The 23,982-nt window shown below is 38.0% G+C and overlaps 1 protein-coding gene across 1 annotated transcript in view; it reads right to left on the reverse strand.

The window, feature by feature from the left end:
• Positions 1–2,155: 2,155 nt before the first annotated feature.
• The window catches only part of bcr (BCR activator of RhoGEF and GTPase), a 91,492-nt gene continuing 69,665 nt past the window's right edge, over positions 2,156–23,982 (reverse strand). Inside the window, exons 9-23 of the mRNA XM_069703760.1 lie at positions 18,865–18,986; positions 17,873–18,038; positions 17,427–17,546; positions 16,913–16,988; positions 16,548–16,652; positions 15,940–16,014; positions 15,523–15,620; positions 14,634–14,765; positions 11,416–11,475; positions 10,978–11,087; positions 8,723–8,862; positions 7,929–8,063; positions 7,635–7,740; positions 6,375–6,537; positions 2,156–6,225 (exon numbers count right to left, since the gene is read on the reverse strand). Coding sequence (XP_069559861.1) covers positions 6,136–6,225; positions 6,375–6,537; positions 7,635–7,740; positions 7,929–8,063; positions 8,723–8,862; positions 10,978–11,087; positions 11,416–11,475; positions 14,634–14,765; positions 15,523–15,620; positions 15,940–16,014; positions 16,548–16,652; positions 16,913–16,988; positions 17,427–17,546; positions 17,873–18,038; positions 18,865–18,986 — 1,698 coding nt within the window. The 3' untranslated portion in view covers positions 2,156–6,135. The remainder of the gene's footprint in view (positions 6,226–6,374; positions 6,538–7,634; positions 7,741–7,928; positions 8,064–8,722; positions 8,863–10,977; positions 11,088–11,415; positions 11,476–14,633; positions 14,766–15,522; positions 15,621–15,939; positions 16,015–16,547; positions 16,653–16,912; positions 16,989–17,426; positions 17,547–17,872; positions 18,039–18,864; positions 18,987–23,982) is intronic.

Raw genomic sequence — 23,982 nt, forward strand, 5'->3', positions numbered from 1 at the left:
ACGACAAGCTGCAACGGAAAACCGCGCGGCCGCAACCTCACCTCCGCCTCCACTCGATGTGCGTTGTGTGTGTGTGTGTGTGTGTGTGTACATGGATTACTCATGTTGTGGGGATATACGTCTGTTTGCTGCATAATGGGGACCTGCCGCCTTTTGGGGACAGCAGGGCCCCAAAAAGAAAATCATAACATTTTAGGTGGGGGACTTAGTTAAAGTTAAGGCATTTATGTTAAGGTTAAGATATGTTAAGATTGGGGTTAGGCAAGTAAATATGGTTCGGGTTTACGGTAAACCTCAAGGAAATGAATGTAAATCAATGTAATAGCCTACTCTAAAATGACGGAAACACAGTAGTGTCAGTGTGTGTGTGTGTGTGTGTGTGTGTGTGTGTGTGGAGAGAGAGGAGGGTTAAGGTAGGGCTTCTGATAAACAGTGACGTATGAAAGAATGGAAATCGATGACAGGATAGTAGGAGATAAAAAATAAAGTGAAAGAAAAATAACTAAAATGTTGTTGGAATAAAATATATATATATATATATATGGCTACAGCTCTGAGTTTCACATTATCAAAGTGTTATCCATAGTCTCTTCTGGGTTCACATGCTGGATACCCCTTACTGAAGGCACCTTTTTTGGTTTGTCATAAATTAGGCTGTTTGTTCATCACAGACAGAAAGGATTGTAAACTTTGTGCATAAAGGTTAAGTGCTGAAATGCACTTTAAACTTGGTATTGTTGTGGGTTTATATTGTGTATAGAGCCCAAGCAGCTACTGTACTTGTATGTAAAATACCAGTCTGGTGCCTTGTTTGTGCCAACTCTTTATCATTTTATGATATGTGTGGCTATAGTGCAGCAGTTATCTTTGTTCTGAATCCTCTTTCTAATACATAATGTATTACAGTATGAAAGTTAAAGGAAGGCTCACATAAACGTTTATTTTTTGTTGTCTTTTCCGTTATATTTTTTAGTTGCTTTCTTATTTAGTCTTTTCTAGAAAAAGGCAATAATATTGCCATTCAAATTATTTCCCTAATTCAGTTCACATTTTCAGTGTCACATTCTTCACCTTCAGATTTCATCTCTGTCCAATTTGTTAAATCATTGTTAGCAAGTCAAAGTGGTGTGGTTAAGAAAAACAGAGAAGCATCATGGACACTCACATTTCTTGTTAAGAAGTGCCAGGTTTACTACATAAAAAAAAAAAAAAAAAGAGTGAACCTGATCAGATAAATGGTTCATCATTTCTTAGCAAGACTCTAAACTTACGAGCAGAAAATGTTTTGAATATTTTGGACTGGATGAAGGATTTTGAAGTCCAGAATAATTCTCTTGCTGAAAGGAAATATAGTTTTGACTAAATGAACTTGTCAAAGAGACAAGGTTAAGGGAGGATACAAAGGAAATACACACATTTATTTGCAGCAAGGTTCAAGTAACATCATACTAAAGTAGGCCTGCTCCAATTTGTTATATCCTGTTCTCATTGAGGACTTAACTCTAAATGAATGACAGTTGTTGTGTCTTCTGTCATTGTATTGTTGATGAACATGTGGTTTAGACCTACATGTCCAAATAATTCTGTTGAAGATTATCCTGTCCAAACAAGTTGAAGCTAAATAAAGGTATGCATGGATATTTACTATAATTAATCAACATCAACACCACTTACATCTTAAGAAGCCAGCTTCCAGCAATTTTCCTGGTACATCAAATGTCTTCAAATATTGTTTCTGATTTATAATCAAAAGTCAATGACAAACTGAACCTGCAGCACTTAAGTTCAATCAGTAGGAGTCACTGTTAGTCTTCCTCTTTGTCTCTGCTGTTGCTCTCTATTTAATAGATTTTACAACATGCAGTGAGAAATTATGCACTCTATAAAACTCAGAATTAGCATATTTCACAAGTTGCATGATATAATGTATGTGTAGTTAATGTGAACATTTGGATATATAACTTGAACTTCAAAACATGTGACTGTATACGCGATAAATCCATTACATCATAAACAATGTCATGTTGAAGTGTGACTACTAAATATTGACTTCTGTGTGAGCATCTCCAGGCTTCATAGAGTGACAGACATGACAAAAAAAATGAGCTAACAGACTACAGCCTCTCGATTTTAACAAAAAAACATATTGTATGCAGATACAGGAGGTTTTATTTAACATTTTTGTGTACAAACATAGGCTGCAAATGCCTTCCAAACATGTTTGCCCTCAGAATACAGTATTCCTTTTTACAGTTCTACAAGCAGAACATTGAATATTTAACAGGAACAAGAGTCAAAAATTGAGGAATAAAAAGAGTGTTTGTGGTTGGTCAGCAAGTCTCACCCTCAGCTTTACATTGTTATATATTGAAGAAAACAAAATATTTTTCAAGGGTTAAAGTAGCCTAATTAATGGTAGCATGATGCCAGAGAAGTGGATCGTTTCAAAGTATTAACTATAGTATGGACATGTAGCGATAACTATCAGGGTCATGTACAATAAATTCAAGAGATTTTGAACTTTCATATAGAGAAAAATGTACCATATCTTCAGGCTACTCCACAGAAAATCAAATCTATTTGGTTGGACTGAGGTTATGGAGGGAACTGTATCATGGAGGGTGCATGCAGTTACAGTGACAATCAACAGACCAAAACAAAGCAGATTAAGAGTAATATAAGACTCTTTTCTCCTCTACCACATACTGACATTTCAGATTTTCAGAGACTAGAGGTGCACCAGCTCAACCCTTAATGATCATACGTCAGTGGACGCCACGATAATATAAGGGAAACCAAATTATGTATTCTCTAATATAATACACATTATACAACTCTATGGAAAAGTATGAGAAGTTTGAGTTACTTGAACTTACAGAATCTACCATTTAAATGGCCAAGAACCTGCACCTGCTATTCAGTTATCTAAATCAGATAGCTAAACAATCACAGTGGCCAGTCTGTTGTACAATACAAATAACCAAAGATGAGCTAACAATGCAGGAATTGAGGGTTAAAAGACGCTTGCAGATCTACACAGTGGTTGTGATTCTGGGACAAAATAGAGACAAACTGTTGTGACTTTAAAATGATGCTCAAAGAACAACAGCTGATGAACAGAACGTAATGTAAGACTTGGAATTTCCCAAAGAAAGCACACAATAAAAAAAAGAGCACTTTTTAAAATAAATTTAGCTTTAGATGATATTATATCAATAATAAATAGTTCCAGCAGACCGTCTTATACCAAACTGGGAGAAGGCATAAATAAATAAAAATAAAAGGCATTAAAGGAAATTAAACTTCAAGAGCAAAAACAAGATTGTGGGAAAGAAATTCTGTCCGTTGCCCCAAATAAGACCAATTTTAACACAGTTTCACTTATAGGATCACAGTCAGGTGAAGGTGACAAGTCAAACAGGCATGTAGGTATGAGCTAAGACCATGCTTAAGTTTAAGGTCCTGTCTTAGTCTATAAGAGATGAAAGACGTGTGTGGCTGTCCTCAGCAAAGGCAACAGGAGAATGAGCGTTTCCACTGTCAGTGTTTTCACTGACATTGAGTGTACCACAGGCGCTAAACAAAAAGCGTAAGTGTCGAGGCACGATAGGGTAGAGAAGTGCAGGCCATTGGGACTCGTTATAAAGGTGAGTTAATGAATAAATGAATGGATGGCGGATTCATTCTGTCTAACATCCTAAAATATAGATGATGAAAGACTTTTAGCATGCTACAGTGGGCCAAAATCAGTGGAAATACACAATGGCAGTGAAATTATAACACAACTGTGCTGTGTGAGCACTTTCAGAAGAAAATCTAGACAGTATTATTCATGAGGCTGACACAATAGGGGTGTTTTATCTACAATCTATACACCAAGATGACGATAGGCCACACAAATGTCTTTAATTTAAAATTAGTATAAATTTAGCATTTTGAGAGTTTGTTTGTAGTCAAGAGCAAACATTACTCTTCCTCAAGAACCTATAAACAGATAAAATCAATTTTTGCTATGAATATAATTGAATAATAATCATGTATGTCTTCTTATGCTTTCTTAATCATGGACCACACATGAGCCCTTTTCAGATCCATTTGACTGATCCATTGCTTTTAGTTTTATGCCTATTCTATATATGGAAAACCAATCATGATATTTATCCTTAAATTGGCCAGGAAAAAGACATGCTGTTGTAATGTAAACAAGATCATCGTGAACTGGGAACATCGCAAATCCAAATCTGTGAGGAAACATTTGTGAACAAGACTAGTAACAGGACCAAAAAGAAAAAAAAACAATCAATAAAACATGCCTGCATGTTAAATTAAAATGAAAAATGTAATTTTAGTAACAACAAAATGCTCATCTTTAACTTGGCCATCAGATTACAGACAAAGAGTTAATGGGACATTTTATCATGTGTGTGAGAGAAATTAAAAAAGAAAAAAAAGAAGAAGCAAACTAATGTTTTGTCATTAAAGCCAATAGATATGCTCTTCATTTGGAGATAAATGATGAGTGCTCAGGTCATTTGAATTATTATACAGTAGTTTGAACATTGCATGTGTGCACTTCTGCAGCCACAGAATAAATGGTACAAAAAGAGACAATGTCATATATGTGTGTGCTGTATTATGACATTGCATAATGTTTAAACCAGACAGGCGATGGTCTCTGGATGTGAGACGTTCTGCTGAGCAATAGCCAGCAGTTAAAGAGCTTGTGCCTTTTCCACAGCAGCGTACAGTATGTAACTATAATGTGTGTCACCTTCATAATAATTATTTAAATGAATAATTAATAGGCTGGACAGGACAGCTGAGTAGCTTCTATTAGAACAAGGCTAAATCTCGCTTGCTTACCTGCAAGACTTAGGGTCAAGGCTAAGACCTACCACTTTCTTAAACGGAACAAAGTTCACATAGAAAAACAAACCAATTTCTCCACCAGGCCCCCTCAAAATAAATTACAATAACAGCAATAATGATTAGACAGTTAACCAAAAAGAAAAAAATACAACTTTAAGATTATGTACATGTACTGTATCTGTAAATACAACGGCTTCCTTTTTTCCTAGAAACAAAAAAAAACAACATGAATTTGGCAAGACGTCCTATGTTACAATAAGAAGGACATTTCGTCAGCAAAGATATAAACACAGACAATTCCTATGTTAGAAAATATATTGCTTCCTGGGTATTTAAGCTGAAGACTATCTTGAGACACAACACAAACAGAGGAAATCTTATGGTTGGAGAAACTGCAGGCAGTCAGACTACAGTTTATTACTAATCAGTGGGTTCCTTTTTTTTTTTTTACACTTCCTCAAGCTGTAGTATTTGAGTCCAACAGGGTTTTGTTTACGTTGTAAACACTTTAACATACAGATGTTGGCTTCCTGTGCTTTTTTGTGACACAAAAAGCCAGTGTAGTGGACAGCTGGTACAGCCAGTGGCAGCTCCACACATGTTGACTCTAAACTCCAACAAACAGCACAAATGTCTCCTCCTATCTGAAAGAATGCACTGAGATTATGTAAGACACAGTAAGAATTTTCCTCAACACAACATGAAGCGATGTCTGAGATGGAGAAACACATTTTGCAAGAGTCTTGACTTCATGATTGTCCAAAATAAACACAAACGGAGAACAATGCCCAAACGCAAAGGTACATGGAAAATCTGATTTGTTGGCAAACCAATCCCAGAAATCAAGAAAAGACATGTTTCGTTCCTTGTTGTCTGATTTTGATCCCTCCAAATTCTTTATTTATGAACCACAACTATATAGTATGAGTTGTAAAGGTTCAGTGCCGAGACCAACAAAAAGCAAGGTGGAGAAATGTGGATGGCAGGTGTACCCATAAAATCACAAGGGTACAAGGAATCATACCAACTATCAGGTAATGAGCGATATGAATGGCAAGGACCTCGCGTCCTGTGAGCTTTCGAGGCCCATTGGCACCCTCTTGTGTTCAAGCACAGCAGGCATCGACAGAGACGATCCTTCCCAGTTGCAAGAGCCGAACGGAGTACAGTCAGTCAATTCGAAAACATACTAGGATAGGCTCATTTTGAGCCGGTGTCCATCTGTATTTCACACGTACTAGGTCAAAGTCTCAATCAGTGTTAGCTCTATACTTCAGTGGAGAAGAGTATGCTCTGTCGTTTACTGTCCGGGGTGGGGATCGTCTCCAGCTGGAGGAAATACAGCAACACCTGGACCTGAAAGGACATTAGCAAGCATATGTAACAATGACATTTTAGTTCTTCAGAATCTTAATTAGCTGAGCATGTTTTTCTGATAAAAACGCTTCACAAAAGCTAAAGATAAACTGCCAGGGGGTACAAACAAAACGAGCTGGATGGCTCACCTGTGCCATGACTTCCAGGGACCAGCTGTCCCCCATGCTGATAGGTTGTGTGGGATTAGTAGGGATCTTGCTGTCCTTCTCGGCGGGCCGAAGCAAAGTCGGCCCGAACACGGTTGCCAGATTGTGGAGAGACATCTTGTTGACACTTTCCTTTTCTGCCACCCTGCAGAGCGGAAGAGAGACAAGTCCATTAGTGGCATAGATAGGGAATAAGAGTACCTAAAGGTGATATTAGTGTGCAAATATATGATTATCAGAGATGCTTATCAGAGATGTAAAAATATTTCTGGACTAGAAAGGGAGAGTTGTCCATGCTAGGAAGGATTCAGTCTCGGTAAGGTAAAACTTCTTATGCATTTTCATTCTGGGACAATGCACAGTGGATACTTGTTGGTTTCAGTTTCTAAAGGACCATCAGCTCCTACACCTATAGTAATGTCTATGACTATATCTATGTCTATATCCTAGAAGTTACAGTACGTTTTAGGCAAAAGTGCCAAATATCTGCTTCTTCCAACTTATGCAATGTGAGGTTTTTTGCTAAGTTTTTAAAATATAACATTTTTTGTAATATATTTTAATATATACTATATCATTTTAAACTGAACCCATTTTCATTTTGAACTGTTTGCCGGACAAAACAAACTATCTGAAGTCTTGACTTTGCCAAATAGTGATGGAAAATTGTCTGACATTTTACCTACTAAATGATTTATAATAAACAAAATAAAAACCTGCCAGCAAATCATGCATTTTCCAAAGTTTTGCTTCTAAAAATACATCAAATATTAAATTTCCCACTCCATCCATTACGCACTCGTGCAGTGCTTTTAAACAGATGGATCGCCATCATTAGTGCGCACATAATGTTTGAGCATCTTGTTATTTGAAAATCACCATGGTAACCAGTAGACATTTTGCTGTTGCAGTTGAATAACGTCTCACTGCAGTGACGGCCTAATTACATAAAAAGCAGCATCAGTAAACCAGGCCATCAAGGTGGAAACAGCACACTGACATTTTGAAGACTGACATATTGTGGTGATTTAAATATTACAAAAAGGTTTAGATAGTATTGGGACACAAAAATGTGATAAAAATTTACCTGGAAAACATTAACGCATGTGCTTGCAAGAGAGTGCCATTTAATGCACCTACTGTAAATTTATGAGTTGCTGTTCTTCTTTTATTTTGTCTTTCTGTGTGTGCACATTCATGTCTACATATTATGCAAGTACGTGTGTGTTTAGTTGTTCAAACCTCTTCAAATGGTCCAAAAGAAAAAGGAATGTGACCAGGTTGGGTTCTGGCAGCGACAGCAGCAGGTTCAACATACAGCTCTCTTTGGCAACACTATCAGACAGCGCTGCACAGGAGCAAAGGAAAAGACAACATCTTATCAGACATTGTTTCACATATATTACAAATACACTTTTTTTGGAGGGACCCTGATAAATAAATATAAAATTCACAACTGCTATGAACAATGCACATCTTTGTTTGATGACTTAATTACAAAGTATGTCATTTGAGGATAATATCATAATATCTTACTGATTCCGCCTGCAAAATTAGGGTAGAGCTCATCAGTGAAGAGTGGTTCTGGCAGCTCTCTGAAGTACAGCTTCAAGGTGCCAGCGATGGCATTGACGTCCATCTCACTCATCATCACCGATACATCTTTGTTATCTGCAGCAGAGAGATGAAAACAATGTCAAGACGGGAGGATTCCAATGACAAAAGAAGCCGACACCACGGGGAAACCTCTTGGCACAGGCAGCAGTCGTCATGCCTCTCAACTGTCAGTATCAGAAGTAAAACACACCCACTTCACAAATAATGCATTCATTAGCAAATACATAACCCAAAATGCAAATGAAAGTTAGCATTAATTAGCTAGTCTGGAATTTTGGTTAATCCTTTCACATCAGAGAAATGGCTCGTCATCACGAACTCAGTGTCACAACAATGATCACCTTATCAACAGAAGGATTGGAAAAAGGATTTCCTTGTGGTGATGGCCAATAAAGCCTCTTGGATTTCTTTCCTAGAAATGCATGGTAGTTAAGATAATCAAATATCACTAAGTAAGGTAAAGACAATCAATATTTTCGGCAGACATATAGTAAATATTGTTCATTGTGCAAATATAACATCATTATTTTATACTATCACTGTGTTTTCATTTACTTCACTATTAATGGTCTTTTTTTAAAATACATTTTAACACAAATAAGGACATTTTTACATGTTTCCTGTCAACACTACAAATTAGACAATGATTTAAAAACTTAATCACGTATAACCTGCACAAACATTTACTGCATGTAGATGAAGGTTATACTTACTTGTGTCAAAAGCCATCTTCAGGCCCTGAATGTCAGTGGCCACTCCCGATACACGGTAGATGCCCACCTCCTCCATGCCCCTCCTTTCAATCTCCTCTAGGCACTGCCGGACAATGTAGGGCACCTTGGAGCGCTCTCGCCTGGATGAAGACAAAAACAAACATTTATAATTAAAGACAGTTTTATACTCAGCAAAATACTATTTGCAAAAATGCTGAATAAATGCTGAGATAGTAAATGTTTTGTTTATCGTGAAAAATTGACAAAATGAGCAGGGCTACTTATTGTGTTGCATTGTTCTGCTAAGTAGGAGGACTACTAATGCCTCTGGCTCTTTGCTAGTGATTCTGTTGAAACGTTTCATCTCCAATGCTAATTGATTTCTGCTGGTAAATCTAGTTAACCCATTTGTTATCTATATTTAATCCTCATAAATGTCACTCATCATCAACAGTGATCACAAACACGCAACGTATTTACAAGCTCTTTTCCTCCCAACTGTCTCCCTCCTTCCCTCTTTGACCTCATGTGACCAATGAAATGAAATCAACAAAGTGTTCACATGAAAAAAATAATAAAGTGTGAGGAGCTTCATGGGAAGTAAATGGATATTAAAAACTGCCTGGAAGGAAGGCTATAAATTAAATCTTGTAATTTAGGAAAATAATGTAGTTAGTGCAAAATAAACATGACTTCTCTTGGCCACGCTAGTGACATGCCTGTAAGAATGGCAATGTTGGTCTGTCGCTCGGCCCACTTAAATCCACAAATATCTAAACAACTATTACATGGTTTTACCATGAAATTTTGCACAGATATCCAGTAGGCCAGAGGTCTTCAACAGGAGGTCCGCAACCCCTAGGGGGTCTGCGGAGGTACTGCGGAGGGTCGTGAAATGTTTGGTTGATTAGACAATTTTTCATATTTTTGTTATATTTCTTTCCCCCAATTTTCTTTGGAGCACAGGGGTTGTTTAGTTGAACATTTTATAGTCTGCCTGAATCATTGATCCCTCATCCGACTGAGGTTTGGGAAAGTTACAACCTATGGCTCCAACCATAGCTCTGAAGTATCAATAGTCTAACTGGGCTGTCTATTGATAAATTAAATTATGTTGATAAATGCTCTCATTTCCCCTGTTTAATGCTCCCAATGGGCCATTTCCCCTGTTAAAAAACAACAAATCATCTCCTGCAGAGCTACGGCGCCCACTGCCTGATTCCTTTTTACTCTGGTGTTTCTCTGGTTTAACTTAACCAGCAGGTTCAAATTCACATACTCTGTGAAACATCTCAACTTTCACTGAATGCATTGACACATGTTCTTTGTAGATATTCATAATTCCCAGATGATGAATTCTAATGTTTATCCCCAGACATTTCATCTAGTGCCATCAAGAGGCTGCAATTTCTTTTCTTTCGTCAAATATCTTGACAACTGTATTCTATTACATTTACTACGGACATTCATCTGCCACTCAGGATGAATTGTAATTACTTTGGTGATCCCTTCACATTTCATCTAGCACCATCATAGGGACAAAATCTTAATTGCCCAAATAATTATAGCACTTAACAGCAAAACTAATAGCATTTCCATCTACCTCAGCTGAGCTTTGTGTTTAGTGCTAATCAGCAAATGCTAAAACACTAAAGTAGTCAACATGGTGAACATTCTGCTGTATCTGCAAAACAATACAACTCTGGCTATGTGTGAAGCACAGATTCACACAGACACTAACATTGCTGTAGACTTATAGTCTTGCTAATTAATATTCTAAAACAAATTCTGGATGAAAACCTGCTATACTTAATGATAAAAATGAGACACTTGATAGTCTGTAGAGGAGATAATGCAGACTTGTTAATTCTGCTGAGACCGTAATTGTTTGTCTTTTACAAAGAGCCACAGTCCTCATGTGGAGGGCCATCATTCATCCATCCAGCTGAAAATGGCAGGCAAACATGAGTGAGTTCTTCAACACTTGTGTCAATTAAAGTACAGTAAAATATGGGAAAACCATTTAAACCTTAGAATAACATTGTGGGATGTGAGTTACAACAAAACAAAAAGATTAGCTCATGCATAAAAGAGGAAGGGGGGATCCAAAATTGAGCCCTGAGGTATGTTTTTTGGAGAACACAAATATTAATAGAAGCAATGATAACGGCTTGGAGTTTCAAAGCACATGTTTAATATGGCAACACTTTTATTTATTTACAGTTTAAAAAAAAAAGTATATTAATACAACTTACTTGGTCACTGTGGAGATCTTGATTCCAAACACACCCATGGGTTTCCGCGAAGGCATTCTCTTCAGGCTGAACTCTCTGCTGGTGAACTTTATGGATAGTTTAACCTCGATCTGACAAGAGGAAAAAGGAGCTGTAGGTTAAAAGAGGTTTACGGGGTGAGAAGCCCCCGTACAAGCCTGAAATCCATCTTCGATAGCTTTTCATGATCTTGAGGAAATGCTGCCATGTTTAAACCAGATGTCGACTTTGCAGAGAAATCAACAGCTGAACCACATCCTGGAGAAACTATTCCGAATATCTCTCAGTGCTATGCTGTATTAGAGCGAACAGTGACAGCTAGACACAGTTATAATTATTACATTTGTTTAACAGTAAAGAAAGTACAGAAAAGTAATAAAAAAGCAGAACATTTTAGAGTGATTAATATGACGCACTCACCCCATTCATGGGAATAACTGTTCTCTGCCAGTCTTTGCCTTGGAGAGTCTGAGGGTCAAGCTGAGTGGAGGCAACATAAACAGGCAATGTATGGTATATTAATATACAATTTTAGTGCACCAGTAATATTACATTTGAACTATAATGATGTTTCATTAAATCCACACCATGATGTCTACAGGAGAAAGACAAATATTTAAAAAGAAATGGATCTTTAAGGGTGATTATTTGTAATCTCATGTTTTTGACATGTCAATTTGTCTCAGAATTCCAGTGATGGAAAGTAACTACGTATATTTACTCAGTTGTTAAACTTAAATAGAACTCTGAGAAACCTGTGCTGCACTTATGCATTCACATTTCCTGCTATTTTCTACTTTTGTTATAGTTGAAGTTCATGTTAATTTTGCTATTATTTATTTTATTATACAGCAAAACAGAATGTTAAAGATTTAACCAGTGGTTTCCATCCATTTAGGTTTGTGACCTCTCATTCAAAAAGTGTATATTTGGTTTTGTTTGTCACAACTCAGATGTCTATGAGTTGCTAGCAGTTTCACCAATGGGAAATTATCCTTAAAACGTCTTACATGATTGCATTTAAGCGAAATGTCCAAAACCAGATTTGTGCAGCAGAACTTTTTTATTTTCTTAATTCCTCTCTCAGTCGTGTCACATCCTCTCAAATTTATCTTTTGATCCTTTGAAGGGAACCGAGCCATAGGTTGGGATCCATTGGACGACTAGCTAACTGTAATTAAAGCAGGTAAGAGTTACTTAAATTTTTACAGTTTCAACACTAAAATGTTACTTGTGCATTGATGCACCAGTATTAACCATTTGTCATATATAATAATATGTTATTCACAAAGACATCTTACTGTGGAACCACTACTTTGATACTTTAAGGACATTAAGCCGATGAGACTTATGTACTTTTACTAGGAAGGGTTTTAAACGCAGGACTTGTAGTGGAGTATTTCTACAATTATATAATTTGCACTTTTCCTAACTCACTTACTTGTTGGTCTATTTTTGGAGGCCATGTACAAAAAGCTACGGACCATGGGCAATAGTACAAGTTATTAGAATTTGATGCAGACTGAGATCTAAGTACAGCTGGAGGTCAAAGAATTTTTATATCGTATGAATGAAGGAATATTTTCACCATTTTCTCACGATCCACTGCAGCTTTATGAATTTTGAATATTTATTTGCTTTGCTAAGATTAAATTACCTTTAAAGACTGTTGTCCTACTTATGGACAACTCAGTGATGACAGCCCAGCAGAGCATAAAGTTATAATTGCATCAGCTGTACAAATCCTCCCTCTGCTGTAGCAAAATGTTTTCAAAGGTGCTGCTGATACTTTACATCCTTTTTATTGTATTTTTAGAAACATGATAAACAGACTTAATTCATTTAAAGAGACTGAATTCACACCCAAATACACTCAGATCTGAAAAGCCATGCCATCTGGGGTAATAAAAGCTGAGTACACACACAACACACACAGACACAGTATACTGTATGTTGTATATTTACCTAGCCTAAGCACCATCTGGTTGCCTGCAAAGCTAGATCATGTTTCTCATAAGTGAGTCTCTCACTGCTGAGAGTGCTGTTTGGTTTGAGCCATTTATCAATAAAGACTTACATTCCACTGAAAAACAGCAAAGCTACAAGAGCTGCTCTTGCATCCTGTTAAAAATGTTTTAAAAAGCTTTTTAGCCAACAGATATGTTATCCTCTCTGGCCTCCAGTGGTTGAAGGTTTAGTAAGGCCTGCAGTGTTTAACAACATAACATTTTACAATTAATTAGAGATCTATTAAACTAAAGGGTATGAGATGCTAAAATGTGCTATTTAAAAAAAAACATCTTAATAGAAAACTATACACACCTGAAAAACCTAGATAAATAAATATTCATCTTTTCAGCTTTAAACATGCAGCTGACTGGTGAAACAGTCAAACTGGAGAGTAAAATATGGGCTTAATCAGCCACTTTGACTTGTGCTGAAGACAGCAGTGGCAGTTTCTTGTCTCAGATTTGTGAAAAAATCCTGCTGAGCAACTTTCTCACCACTCTGGCAGCTTGTTTTTCAATGACATCATCCATCAAAGAAAGGATCATGTCTCAGGATTACCAGAGGAGCCACTAGGTGGAGCATGTGCCTGTAAATCACAGTTTGGGCCAAGGAGACGAGGAATCTACTGCTATTTGACCAAACCAATCAATGAATACTGCTACTCTGAATTTAGTGAACATAAACCATGACACGACAAGTAGAAAATGTAACAGTACTATATCACACACATAAAAGGCTAAAGTTAATACTTTCTATTTCATTTTGTAATTTTCATTGTTCTTGCTTTAGTTTCTGAGAAATAAGTCAGTGCACATCTTTCAGACACTAAGAGAAGACCAGTGTGGGCGTTTCCAATCGCACATAAGCAGACATAAACATAAACACACACACACACACACACACACACACACACACACACACACACACACACACACACACACACACACACACACACACACACACACACACACACACACACACACACACACTTGCCTTACTGTGGGTGGAGGGGTGAGAAAAGGTTTTTTCTTTGGTGACAGTGGATAAAATAAAAAAAACGATTTGTTTCTTTTGTATTTCTCTTTGTTGGTCTCTTTTGTGACACCTGAGATTATCCTGCAGGCTGGGGTTGTCCTGGCAACCTAATCACATGCTATCTAAATACAGTGTGTCATCAACCTACTGTCAGTACATCAGTCAGTCTGAAGGCCAGGTTGCTCAGAATGGTGTTAATTATTAGGATTTTTGTCATTTTTATGGACACTTTAAAGTATTGATGTCATATCCACCTGTGCAGGCTTATAATGAATATTATAAAACAATGATAAATTAAATGCATGAAATATTACATTCAAATGCTACGTATTTCAGTATAAATCTTCCACTCACTGACATGCACTCATTGTTTCATTGAAACAGCAGTTTGTCACCATTTAAACAACCACTACCCATCCATTACACATTCAGATAATTGGTCTAATCATCCAGTTCCCACATCATGCACAATCTCTGTCATTCATTGAGCAATAATATGGATTTCATGCTTTGTGTCAGTGACAGTGTCATAACTGCCAATCAGTAATGAGTCATGGCGGCTCTGCTGAAAGGGGGGTGACGTCATGTCATACCGGGATCTGTCCCTTCCCCATGATGCGGTCTGTGCTCTCTCCATCCTCTTTGTTCTGCTTGGTCTTGTTGTAACACTTCTCGTAGCAGAGCAGCCTCAGGGTCTGCGAGCCCTCCAGCTCAATCTCAAACTCCTTCAGGCAAGGAAAAAAAAATACTTGTAGGAAGATTATTTTGCATACGAAGCCAATGAAACACAGAGATTGTACTTTCAGAAAAATCACTGCATCACACAGCTGACCATCATTCCCTGTTATCTTGTAAGGGAACACTGCATATGGTTTGCACATTGTTCTGAGGCCCACACTGTGCTGGTTCACTTGGCTTTTTGACAGATGTGAGTCATTACCGGCAGCTCCTCATTAGTTAATATTATATACACTTTGCTGAGCAAAATCTTCAGTCTTTGAGTCCACTTTGGAAAATACTGTGTCGCAGATGAACCAATACTCTGATTGTGTCTCAAAGCTCTTCTTTCCACATCCAGTTGTGTCATTATTGCATGCATGTTAGTGTATGTGTGCCTGCTTACATGCATACATGCATACGCAGTATGCATATGTGTTTGCTATATGTTTGCAGGGGCTGGAGATGCTCTGTGTGGATGTTGTTCGAGATATTTTCACTACTCAGAGATGGACAGTTAAGTGATTAAAAGACCAGATGTCAGATACATGACAGGCAGCATAATCTGTGCTAAGAGGGAAATGTGTTTAAGTATGTGCTCCTGACCTGAAGAGAAATAAACATACTGATATAGTTTTCCAATGTTGAGCATCCTTAATACAAATCTTTGCAACCCAGGATTCAATATAGACTTTCAGCAGCAACTAGATGCTCTGCAGGGATCTTTTATTCCAGTTGAGAAAATGTTGAATTGCACACTTTTACCTCATTCCATTTGGGTTCAGTGGTGTATCGATATACTCTCGTCTTGGCTTTATTTGAAAAGAAGCCAAAGGAGTCCACCTCCATTGTGCAGTAGAGATCTGACAGATAGGGGTGGATTGAAAAGAAATGACATTTATAAGGCAACTGAAGTAGTATTTGTGAGTGTATTGCATTAGCAAAAGAACAGGCTGAATGTTTGATGTTATCCTCAGAAAACAAACCTAATCAAATCGTTACATATGAACCAGTTATAGTATTAACTAGTTATATTTATATGAAGCTAATAACTACTGAAACCTGAAAGTAGAACCAAAAGTAACAGTTTCCCACTGTTACATTGTCAGTGTTAAAGTTGAGTTTTCTAATTTTGTCTGTGTTTTCTGTTGTCTGCACAAAGGCTGAAGGTGAGTGACTCACTCAAGCTCTGTTTGAGGCCGGAGGCAGAGTGGACAATTACATTCAGGAACCCGTAGAGACCGGGGGATTCATCCTCTGGAAAAACAGTCAGCGAGCGGAGAGAGAGAGAAAAAAAAATAGACAGCAAGGAGGGATTAGAAAAGCATGCAGATCTGTGTTTGTTTTGGAGGAGAATCAGACACGGAAGGAAGAGAAAAAAACAGAGCTGCACTGTTCAAAAAAACATGGCTGAAACCCTTGTCTACTTTTCACCCTTATTTTACACGCAATTGTTAATCTTTAGTTTTTCATTCCAGAGCAGATTGTCTTTGAGGCATTTTATGGCTATGTGCAAGACATAGCAATATGTGCAGAGAAAGCATGAAATTAAGAAAGCATGAAAATATAACCACACGTTTATAGATAAAAAAACAAAAACAAACGCCTCTTATTGTAACGCTGGAGAATTTTCCATTCCTTCGTTCCAAAACACTCACAACTATCTGTTACCATAAAAAGACTTTTTATCAGTATGAAAAGGTCAACTTTGTTGTGGAAAAAAACCATTTATATATTAAAAACAAGTTTTAAACATACTTTAAAAAGTTTTTAAAAACATAGTACTTTACCTTCTTTATTGATACTAAGTGGAATGTGGTGGACAGTTTGTAGTTTCACACAAGAGCTGGTCAACATTTGCAGCTCCATTGAAGTCAGGGAGGAAGTTTTAAAACCTTGAAATAAGACAGTAAATGTAGACTGTAAATAACACTATATGTCAAAAATGTCACGTGTCCTAATGACATGCGAGGGTTGCCTCTTTGCAGTAAGGAAAACACATTGGTTTCTCTTCGCAAGGTTAATGGATTAGCAGTATTTCATGTACACAAATTTAAATAAAAAAAATGTATCCAGTCCATAGACTGACTTGGGAGTGTTTTTCAGAAATAAATCAGACAGGACATGCCTGACATAGCTCTTCTGGGACACTTACATTTCTTCTGCTGCTCTTTGATGATCTCCTTCCACTCTGCACGCTCGTAGTCAGACGAAATCAGGAAACTGAAACTCTGAAACACAAACGCACAAAAAGTGTTTGAAGGGAAAAGGCTGAAAAGTATACTGGATGTGCAAATATACACACTCTAACTTTAAAATATGCAGTTATACATTGCTGTTTGGCCAACTTTAACAGATGTACAGTACGACGCTGTACAGAAACTGCACTATGCTGATACCAGAAAGTCTGAGTAGGAGACAGATCAAGGAGAATTAATGTTGAGGAAGATGAGGGAAGGGGATACAGTGCTGGGAATGAAACGAAGGATTCCCCCCCCCCCCCAAAAAAAAAAAAAAAAAAAAAAAAACGCAGTAAAATGAGAAGAGCAGATGAAACTCTGAGAAGCAGGGCGTACAGGGAGCAGTGAGAGGAGAATGATGGGGCAGAAATGTTGGTGAAAAAACAGGATCAAGAAATGAAGGCAGTTTGAGGTGAAAAGCGTTATTACCTTGCCAGTCTTGTTGTACACTCTGAGGGGCATGCTCGGAGACGTTAACAGGAGCAGAGACTCCTGCTCAGACAGCTTCTTCCTGAGACGGTCGATAACTTTTGAACCCTTGTTGGCTCTCTGAAATCACAGAGGTGAAAACATTAAACTTTGAGTGTCTGTGTGTGTGTGGGAGTTGACCTTGAAGCAAATCACTGCTGTTAGGTGGAAAAAGGACAAACTGGAAAATAGTTGTGTTTCAGTTTAAATTAAACGATCACTTTTGGTAGTTCTATATCCAAAAAGTTATTTTATACTCTTAAAATCCAGGAGGACAAATTAAAAATGATTTCTTTTATTTGTTCCTAAACACATTTTAGGCAAATTAAGTACTTGATTGGAAAAAATGTCATCTACGTCTGAACATCTGTATCTATAAATCTGGATTTTGTGTGTGTCTATGATACCTTCTCTCTCTGAATCTCACTCCGGAGGTGTGAGATCTTGACCTTCATGGCGTCCAGCTCTTCGTCCGAGACTTGGGGGATGGTAAGTGGCTCCGTCTCCTCGGGGCCCTGGAAAGTCATCTCCGTCAGGGGGATGTACCACTTACTGTCGTACTGCTGGTTTTTGCTGGAGCAGCAGGAACAGGATGGGAAAACAAGAGGGGATGTAAATATAGAGGAACATGAAGGAGGTATGAGGGGAGGAGATAGAATGATGAAGGAGAAATGATGCAGATGAGTTGAAGATAAAAAGAGAGGGAAGAAAAATTGTCATAAAAAAAAAATTGGCAACAATTCTTGGCTGTCATGTGATTACAGAGAGAAGGTGGTCAACTTTGTTCATGAGGAATAAAAAAAAAAATTGATTGGGCCTCTTATTTTGACTGATAATGAGCTTTAAAACTTGTTTTTTTTTAAATTACTGTAGCGTTCTGTAGATTTTCAATCTCTGGAGACAATCAAGTCGTATTAAAATTAAGTGTCAAAGTATATTTTCAGCAAAAATTTAATAAGAGCTGGCTTTATTTTGGATTTAGGAAATATATTCATGCAGGATAAAAAAAAAAAAATACTGATATACTGATTATGTGGCTACTTATTTCCAATGTGGTTTGGAGGCTAATAGAAGCCCAGCATCATCAGATTTCTGGCTTAAAACTTAAACTTAAATGTCACTTTATGTGGCTTTAAACATGATTTTTTTGTTTTTTTTACAGTTTTTAAACATAATATTATGCAACTTAGGTCTCAGAGATCTCACTCAAAAAGGGATTTCAACTGTAAATAATGCATGTTCTCCTTTTTAGTTATTTTCAAACTGTAAGATTTGACATACCCAACCACCTTGTGATTGCTAGCAAAGTTGGCAACCTTTGTATTTTAATGCATTTCACTGCTGTTGTGGCATCACTCTAACTCAGTGCGGATGGTATGTATAAACAGATGCTTCTCACCCTCCGATCTGTTTCTTCAGCTTGGCGCAGAGTAGCAGATCCGTAAAGAGGAAAACATGCCGCAGCTTCCTGGCCCCCTCGACCAGCTCCACCATGAAACTGTCCCTCAGTAGCTGACGGTTCTGTGGCAGCAAAAAAAATTAAAGTTGTGAGTCAGCAGAACAAAGCTTTTGATGCCAGGAAATAAACAGCTGGAAAAAAATACTGATCTTTCCACTCGATGGAATGAAATGAATCCATGAAATGCAATGAGAAAAAAAAGACAAAATTCTAATATCATAAGTACATTTGGGAGCGTATAATATCAGTGTCAAGGCTAGAGACACAATAACAAATGTTTTATTGTTGTTGTTTGCATAGCTTTTGTGTTGGAGTTGCGTCCTAAAACTCTTTCCTTCCTCCTCTCCTCCCAAACTCCACCTTCTCTTCAACCAGTGTGAAACTTGGAGGAAGACAGGGAAAGGAGGGAGAGGAGGAGAGACATGAATAAGGAAGACTGGAGTTTGTTTAACTGCATCAAAAATGCCCATTTGACTCGGTCATGAAGTACAACCCACAAATTTTATGATTGAGCCTGTGGTCCACTGATGAAAGGACTATTAAGAACTGAAAAAGATGGATGTCTGTGGTGAGGCGTTTTCCATCACCCAGCAGTGGTTGTTCAGTCAGAGAGGGTGGGCAGAGCTAACGCAACAAGCTCACTCTTCAACCTCCTACTGACTGATGTGACACAGGAGACACTGTTTGGATCTCAGGTAAGTAAAGTTCAGCTGAAAATATTGCTTATCTTCATGGGTGCAGCCAAAGAAAAAAAAAAAAGAAACGGACACTGAAAACTGCAGAGAGATTTCCATTGAACTCTATTCATCAAACCAACTACCTTTTCATATTCTGGATGTGACATAATCACCATTTTGCAGATCGCACAGGAATGAATGAGTAGCTGAGAAAACGGAAGAGTGATATTGGGAGCTCTGGACTTATCACTGATGTCAGACTATGTAATGAGATGTGTAATACCGTCATTTACCAAAAGGGGGCAGTGATGTCATTTTCTAAAAGAGTGAGCATAAAGCAAAACAAGTAGCAGACAAATGTCAAACCACAGCTGGATAGTAAATGGCTCAAATAACTTTGGTCTTACTTGTGGTGTGGGCTATAAAAATAGTTATGTAGGAGAGGTTTACTGTAATAATGAGAGAATACAACAAATACTCATTGTAGTTAATTTTTTGAACCTTACTTTCATTTTTGTAATTGACTACTACACATCATAATTTGTGTTCACAATTTCAAACGTCAAAAAAAGAGTCTGTTTGATTTGAATTATTCTGGAAGTTTCAAGCTTTTGACCACTTTGTCCTGCATCAATCTTGTCAGGGTAATTACCTGATATTTAATTTTTAAATAGCAGCTACTATACTATAACATTATTACCAAGAGATTTTATAGTGCATCTGCTGCTGCTCTCTAACCAAGACAATCAGAAAATATATTGTTTAACTGGTCTACTTAGAGCTTTTAATGCTTGTTTTATCAGTTAACATTATAAACAAAGTGTATTTTTTTTCCGAGGAGACATCTTGGCTTCATGTATGACCCCTGATTGCCTTCCCACTCACTTCGATGTTATTCCAGGGGCCACACCAGCACCCTGCCTCCAAACTTAGTCAGACATACAACTTCCTCTGCAAGAAAGTCATGACATCACACTTGGCCTGAACCAACCACATCTCTGTCTTTCCTCTTTGTGGCATCCCCCTGCTGTCCACGTTCCTCCTCCTCTCTCCCTCCGTCATGAACACATAAGTTACTGTCTCTGCCAAAAAACCCTCAAGTTGAGGTGCTCCTGATGAAAGAGAAGTTTATGTGCTTACAAAACCTGACTGGACATCTGCTAGCCAAGAGGAGGATTGCGCTGTGTTTATGCTTGTGTATGATGGGGAGGGTGAAGGGAGGATGACAAAGACAAAGAGGGAAATAGAAGCATGAAGGAGAGAGTGGTGTAAGAAAGTGTCAGTGAGAGGAAGAAAAACAGAGATTCTGAGAGGGCACGGAAAGGAAAGTAGACACAACGAGAAGGAGAAGGAGCCTGAGAGAGTAGCTATCAATGGAGCAGATGTCCTACTGCAGTTTCTTATTGTAGATAGACACCAAACCACATGACCCATCACAAAAGCAGATCCTCTGCAGTGAGTGAAGCACCTCTTTATGTGCTGACATGCACGCACAGAGTGAGATCCTACAGCAGACTACTATCATGTTCTGATCCCTGAAATAAGGATCTAATAGAAACCTCATTCCCTCTGGTGGATGTAATTATTCATCACGAGCTACACAATGAAGACTGCGATGGTGACAACCTGTGATAGATAACTTCCGGATGAACTGCTTTCCCGTCTGTCTGGGAGTCGTCTCCCGTGGTAACTGTCACCTACATCTGTCAGTTCACACACTGAGAGGATAAGGTTCCTGAAAAAAACTGGTTCTGTCATCTTCACTACTGTCCAGATATATTTTTCTAATCAAGTCTGTGTTGTAACACCGGGTAAGTAATCACTGCACACGCCCATCTCTCCGTCGTCTCTGTGTTTTTGACTTTGAAGGCGTGGGAATGGCACTCGACTTGTAATATAAGCCCCTGAGGATATTTTCTCACAAGAATATGAAACAAAGCTCCATCTTGCTCCATCTTAAAACTCTCTAAGTCAACATGCTGTCATGTCAGTCTATATTTAGGATGTACACTGTACAGTAGTTTGAGTGAAACAATCTGTCACACTGCTACTTTTAGTTTGGGCATTTTACTCAAATTTAACATTAAACTGAGGGAATGGAAAATGGTGCTGTATAAAATATAATGTGGATCTATCACATGCATATTAAAAGTAGCAGTGCACCATCAGTTTACATGATGGTTGAGCTGACATGGTTTCAGTTGGCAAGTAACATGTTTTAACAGGCATTTAATCCCTCACCAATTACATAAAGGACATATAGGAGAATCAACTATCAAATTTTTCTCGCCTGCTTATAATGTCCTGCCTGATATTAAAATCAAGGGTTATAGTTTATAGTTATAGTTTCAGCAATGTGGCATCCAATTCCAAACATATCACAATGTACACTGTCTCTACTGATTTTTGTGCATAGTATCGTTTAAATGTTGAAGTAATTTTTTTCAAGCAAAAATTACAAAGGAATTACTTGTTCCAGATTTTGCTGCTTTTCTAGGTTTTCAATAATAACCAATAAATATCTTTGGGTTTTGGACTGTTATTTTTTTCAATGGTTATCAATCAGAAAATACAGCAAACTATGAGTTTACAACACAATCAGATGTGCATATGTCCATAATAGAGCTTCCAATCTTGTAAAAAGAGAACTCTTCAACAAGCGAAAATCTTTTGTGATTATCATGAGTCGGCAGCAAATTCTTACAGTGGACTAGATTGCTGATTATAGGAAGTGGGAAAGTTCTGACCTCAGAGTAGGAAAATACACTTGGATGCTTGTTGAACTGGAAATATCCCACAAGGAAAGAGGGAGGTTTATGAAAGCTTGGCTAAGTACGTTTGATGTCAGTTGCAGATGGAAATCGGCTGGTAGCTAAATCTGGTACAAAGCATCTTTTCCTCTTTTTGAGATTAATATATTTTGTGCATAGTCTCTATTATAAATAAATGTAATGACCTAAACTAAACTTGAAAGTGTCATCAACATGACAAGGTTTCGCGGTCAAAAGAGGAAATGAACTTGCTCCGAAAATAAGGTGAAACAGCCGGACTTGGTTTGCCTAGTCTACCTAGTTCACTAGCTGCGTTTGATGTTAAAAATGGCCGTACATCAAAATGTGTGGAAATTTATTTAATAAATAATATGGACCTGCAGAGCTCTATTTTGTCCCTGTCTTGGTTTATATGTACAATGAGGAGGTTGTTTGTCACTTTTCTTTATTCTGACGCCAGAAATAGAGCAGATTTTCAGGAGCTGCCATGTTGCCTGTTCGTGAACGCTCTCAACTTGGAAGTGGGACATTCCCAAATGGGAATTTTCTCAATTCTCAACTGCCTGAAGGCATGTTTACATCACTAAACATAAAGTACAGCAGTAGATCAGGCTGGACTACTATCAAGCACCATAATTTCCCAAATTTCTATTCCTGACAAATGCAAATCAAAAGTGAGCATGGTTTGTTATCCACAGCAGGTTTATCAAAAATGTTGGCGTAATATGACCAAATAAGAAACTACACAACCCATCAGACCTCAGAGCTGATCCTCTTCTCCACTGATCTCATGATAAAGACATAACACAAAAGAGGGACGGTAGATTAATTAGAGTAACAGGCTAAATAATGCTGCTGTCATGAGCTAATCTCATACGTTATATTCATGTAAAACTGAATTATGGTTTTGAAATGCTGAATACATTTTTTTCCCTGAGGTTATCTTTTATCTTGGGATGCAAACTAATCCCAGTCGAGGCTCGTTCCTAAATCAGTAATCTCTCACAATTTGCGTATGCTGCTCTACGACTGGGGAGAAGACATATTTAACAAACCAGCTGTCTGAGCGCATCAGAGGACATTTTCATAATATTGAGCAGCCTGTAGGAGAAACGTGGGTTTCTCTAGTTCTCATAATAGCTGACCGGCACATCAGCATCATCAGTGCGGAAGGAAAGCGACATGAGGCAGGGTGCGCTGATAGCACGGAGCGCAGATTAAATATTGACCGTCTCCTGGAAATACTTTGCTGAAAGCATGTGTGCAACTCATGGCCTGAGTTATAAAGGACCTGTGTTTATTTTTAGAATCGACACTTTAAGCGGGACCTCTGCGTTCCTGTGTGTGTGTGTGTGTGTGTGTGTGTGTTTTTTAATCTTGCATGTGTAGAGAAATGTGTGTATATGGGGACCTGCAATGAAAAAGTGCAAATGTGTAGACGAGTGTGGACATTTCTACCAGCAACACTCACATCAGGGGCTCATCTTTCCCAAAGGCAAACAATGATGACATGAGCGCCATCATTTGCATTTTAATTAAGCAGTTGTTTGCCCCCCCCCACCCCTCCTCCTTCCCCCTCGAGTGGCTAGGTCCAGGCCTCTGGGGGCCAC

The sequence above is a fragment of the Brachyistius frenatus genome, unplaced genomic scaffold (assembly GCF_029030835.1).
Source record: "Brachyistius frenatus isolate BFR_SWC_R1_liver_20210118 unplaced genomic scaffold, ASM2903083v1 Contig_3, whole genome shotgun sequence".
NCBI lineage: Eukaryota > Metazoa > Chordata > Actinopteri > Embiotocidae > Brachyistius > Brachyistius frenatus.